Source organism: Montipora capricornis, chromosome 12 (genome assembly GCF_036669925.1).
Source record: "Montipora capricornis isolate CH-2021 chromosome 12, ASM3666992v2, whole genome shotgun sequence".
Classification (NCBI taxonomy): domain Eukaryota; kingdom Metazoa; phylum Cnidaria; class Anthozoa; order Scleractinia; family Acroporidae; genus Montipora; species Montipora capricornis.
The window spans coordinates 20,926,817-20,931,816 of NC_090894.1; the positions used below are offsets into that span (position 1 = coordinate 20,926,817).

The 5,000-nt window shown below is 37.9% G+C and overlaps 1 protein-coding gene across 1 annotated transcript in view; it reads left to right on the forward strand.

Annotated features, from left to right (window-relative positions):
• The window catches only part of LOC138027979 (disheveled-associated activator of morphogenesis 1-like), a 34,173-nt gene that overhangs the window by 14,982 nt on the left and 14,191 nt on the right, over positions 1-5,000 (forward strand). Inside the window, exons 11-15 of the mRNA XM_068875611.1 lie at positions 767-833; positions 976-1,093; positions 2,671-2,803; positions 3,324-3,370; positions 3,603-3,667. Coding sequence (XP_068731712.1) covers positions 767-833; positions 976-1,093; positions 2,671-2,803; positions 3,324-3,370; positions 3,603-3,667 — 430 coding nt within the window. The remainder of the gene's footprint in view (positions 1-766; positions 834-975; positions 1,094-2,670; positions 2,804-3,323; positions 3,371-3,602; positions 3,668-5,000) is intronic.

Genomic DNA, 5,000 nt, shown 5'->3' on the forward strand with positions numbered 1-5,000 from the left:
TTCAGCCCATTTTGCCCTGTTTTTTGCAATCCATGTGGAACATTTCGCCGGAATTTCTCAATTGCGAATCAAGCGAAGCATATAATCAACTCTGAAATTAACATTTCTGTAATGTCAAAAGTTAAAAATGAGAATATTTCGGGTTATTTAACAAAATTTTTTAGGGTAATCTAGGCAAAATGAGGAAATTACCATGCCTGCAAGGGGTCATGGGTAAATTTAAAATTGCTTATTTTTGATCCATCAGTACAAAAAATTTCATTTTACATTAAGATATCAGCTTAAGAGGCTATTTGATTTTGTCAGGTTCCTTTTCATCCAATTTTATGGCAGCATGAAAAATTTTGTAAAATTTTACTATGTTACACAAATGTACATCATGATTGTGCTACTCATCATTACACCTGTACCCATTGACTCCTGAACCACCATCATCTCACCCAAGACAGACTCTCACGCCCACGGATCAATGGGTTAAATGTCAAATGTAGGTACCTACAACTGCCAAATGTAGCCAAAATGTACACTGTAGCTACCCAGGAGTTCCAGCTGAAAGCCCAATGGGTAGAGCATCCAACTGGAGTTACGGAGGTTGTATACGATACTCCGTATACGGAGGTTGTATAAGAATCCTAGCTGCCTAGGAATCTGATTTTTGTTGTCCTTTTGCCTGTTGCCAAGCAACGTGCCCACGGGCACTTAACACCTTAAACATCTTTAGTTGCATTTCATAATTATAATATTTTTAAAATTTCTTTATTTTCAGACATTTTACTTTTTTTGATGGTATAAGACATGATGACGAAAAGGAGCTTTCAAGGAGATATGGCCAGGTATTTGTAAACAGCAATCTTTTCTTTTCTTTTTGTGTGATTTAGTTTGGTCTTATGCTTTAGAAATTTAATATCTACATGTTGCTGTTTAAATGTTGAGCTTAATTTATATATAAAGATAAAATTGTCTTTTTTTCTGTAGCCTTACATTGATCTGCGAAGTGCCACTTGCATGTTTGATGTTCTTCGGAGAAAGTTGTGTACCACATCAGCTTACCCACACCTGCTATCAATTCTTCATCATATGCTTCTTGTACCAAGTAAGCAAATTGCTATCAAACTGTTGTAAGGTTAACCTTGTGTAAGGTAGAAAATCACAAGCATGAATCTGGGAGGAAAAACAGTGAAACTAACAACAGTAATATTATTAACATGGCACAATGCATTCTGAGAAATGTTGTTTTTCAAGAGGGCTGTTCACGGGCATTATCGTATGACCCGTATGGCCCCGCGCACGCTTTCATTGAAAAACTATTGAGAAAATCCCCGTATGACGGCCGTACGTGATGGCGCAAGCAGGACCGGAAAAAGCCATCCGGCCCTGCTAGGATTGCGTACGGCCCTCATGCGGGGATTTTCTCAATAGTTATCCAATGAAAGCGTGCTCGAGATGCGAACTAAAACAACTTTGTTGCTATATAAATCCCGACTTTTCAGTCAAAATGAGCGACGTAAGTGAACATTCCGAATTTTCTTACCTGAAAAAAAAAAAAAGGAAAAGTGCAGTGGTCATATGATAAAATGCTTATTGACTGAGTTTAGGTCAGGCCGGACAGGAAAATACTTGGCCCTCGGTCATTGGCCTCGGGCCAATTATTTTCCCATCCGGCCCTCCCACTCAGTCAATAAGTACATATTACTAAACCACGAAACAGCGAAACTGCGAAACAAAACTCCAAAACACCATGTATGATCCCATCATACATTGAATACTAACCCACATAGGTTGGATTTTGAGATAATAAAATAATTTTAGGCCTAGTTAGGCCTAAAACGTTATTGTGTCTAATTAATTGAGATTAAGATTAGGTTTCAGATTAAGATTTAGATTAGGAGCAATAACGTTTTAGGCCTAATTATGCCTACAACAATATTTAATCTCAACTCCAACCTTTGTCGGTTAGTAATCAGTGTATGGTGGGATCATACATGGTGTTTTGGTGTTTCTTTTCACTGTTTTGGTGTTTCGTCCACTGTACTTCTCAGTACAAATGCATGCTTTTCAAAGGTGTGCAACTTGATCCAACCGCTGGTTCATTTCTCAGACATGTTATACAGATTATCTCTAATCTCCATTTTCTCAAAACCTGGGAAAAGAGGGAGGCATCTCATGTAATGAAGTAGTACACAGAAATGGTTAAAGTATCATACATGTCACTGCAGATGAAAAACAGTGATATTAACTCATAAAATGAATTAACAGCAAGAATAATTTATTATTCTCACAAATCAAGTGGCTCTTGCATCACTTGTAAACCCTTAAAATATAAATAATATTGATAGTCTAATATCCCTTGTAGACACCTTACACGCACATGAATTTCATGTTTTATGGTTACCATGCAATGGCTCATATTTATTGTGTGATTAGATGTGACAAAATGTATTTGATGAAAAATTTAACTTTCTGTGGATTTTTTAAATTGCTATATAATTTTCCTCTTTTGCTGAGTTTTCATCAAAGAGAGGTCTGAGGAGAACCAAGATGGGGGCCAGCTATGATTTCAATTCGAGAATGCTTTGCACCTCTGAATGTACATTAATTTGTGGTGTCTTTGTGAAAAATAAAAGCATGTTATGTATTACTAGATCCTACAGTGCCTCTTTTGCTTCACAGATGATCATGGGGTAGCACGGCGACTGTGGCAATTAATTGACCGAGTCATTCAGCAGATTGCTGTACAGGGAGATGACGGCAGCGATCCTGATGTTGCACCGCTAGACATCAATGTTAACTACATCCTTGACACGTAAGTACAGTACAGCATCAGATTAAATTAATTGGTTTTCATCAAGAACCTGAGGTTATTAAGTTTTACAACATTGAGAATTTCATCAAAATTAATTACCGGTATATCTAAAACAGCTAGACTGCACTGTATGTGATATAATGTGGCTGGATGTGTATTAAGCTGTATGAAATCACTTTAACATCCATGGCAAGGTAAAATAATTCAGCTCCTGTAATATAGTGTGTCGATCGTCACAATGACACTAAAATGATTATAGCATTTAGGAATTTATAGAGCTTTATCCAATGTTATGTAATTTTATGTACAATAAGGTCCAAGAAAATAACCTTGTCAGAGCGTCAATTTTTAGGCTGTTTACAAACACTGTTGCCATTTTACAGTAACATCATCGCCTGACCAAATAATTTGCTGAGTAATAAGACTGGTACCTTATCCATCCAGCTGGCAGTGACTCTTTTTTACATTGCAGTCTCTCTGTAAACTACATGTACGTAAAATTGTTATCTCTCTTTGTCAGATTACTCCATGAAGATGAATTGCGTAGAGAAGAGTTGGGAGAAGATGGTGAGAGACATGTTAATGGACAGTGAGTGATAAACCCATTGACTCCTGGGGGTTCCCAATTGACGAGTAGAATCGTCAGGCGTTAGACAGAGTAAAATCGTCTGGCGTTAGAGTAAAATACTAAGTATGGCTGGTTTAGGGGTGAATGGGTTAATCTTGTTGTTTTGTGTTCTGTGCTGTAAGTTTTCTAATAATATATTAAATGTTATTGATCACTTTGTTGTCCCTACAGTTGAAAGTCTCAAATCCAAGCTTCAAAAGCGAGAACGAGAGGTGGAAAGCAAAAAACAAGAACTTGTAAGTGTTTTCAATCAAAAGACAGTGAATCTCTGACTGCGTCTCATTTTTTGTGTTGGTAACATTGAGGAATATTTGTCCAGATGGAATTGTCTTTCTCAGAATGACTGTTGCTGATGAAACTAAGGAGTTTAATCAATGCTGCCTTCAGCAACTCTATGAAATGATGACATCATCAGTTTAAAGTTGAAAATACGAGTGCCCTGCACGTAGGGCTTTCATTTTGCAACTAGATTCCAGACATTGCGGTACTCTGAAATAAGACAACAACTTCTCAAACTCATTAATAATTCATAAAGTCAACTACAAATCACTGCATGTATACCACATCACGTGCATGTGTTTGGATACCCAATGAAAAACAATATACCACTCTCCAGTGAAAGTGGTATATACCACTTAAATATGCACGATGACAACTTGCACAAAATCAATGAATATTTATTACAGACACAGGGCGCGACGAAAGTGCTGTCCGATAGCCCGGGGCTACTGGAATGACTTGTCGGGCTAGCGTTTTCTTATCGTAGCTTGCCCGACGGGCAAGCACCGTTGCTTTCTCTTTTCTGGTGATAAATGGAGCGTTGATAGCAAAAAGTGTGTCGCAGAAAGCTCCTGAGAGAAAAGGATAACGTTATGAGGCCAAATTAACGTAGCGTGACAACGTTTTGCGCCGCATTGTAGTTGCGTCCGTAAATAACGTCATGACTTTTTCTGCTTACATAAGCGACCGAAATATATTTTTTGAAATGACAATATTTGCCGACTGACAGCGTGCAGTGCAAGATAATAAGTCTAATTAAATTCCAGCCAAGTCACGGTGCAGTGGATTTTCTCGGAAATTTAGGTGCGTTTCGTTGGCAAAATCCAAACCGGATTCTTGCTTCTAGGCCCACTAAAATTAAAAAAACAAGAAAAAACTCGCTTGAAGAAAAGCTAGGCTGGTGCCGTTATCATCCGATAAAAAAAATGAAAACAAAAACATGCAACTCGAGTAATTTAAAACATGATGTTTTCTCGCTTCTGGAAGAGTTTGTCAGCTTGACGAGCTTTGAAGAGAATTTATTCCATCGAATGTCGACTTCAGATTACTTCAGATTACTTCAGATTACAGTGGTAGTAAAATTTAATTGACCGATCGCAACGTTCATGGCATTCACAAAAATAACTGTGTTGTGATTTCCGTAGCCTGTGTACAGCCGCCCACTCTCCGCAGAAAAAAAAAGAATCGGAGTGGAGCGTCTGTGATTTACCGTTGACAGGAGCCCATTACCGTCAAAATGTAGTAGTTCTAAAAATAGAAAGATACGGGACAGGGTAGACTCAAGGGTAC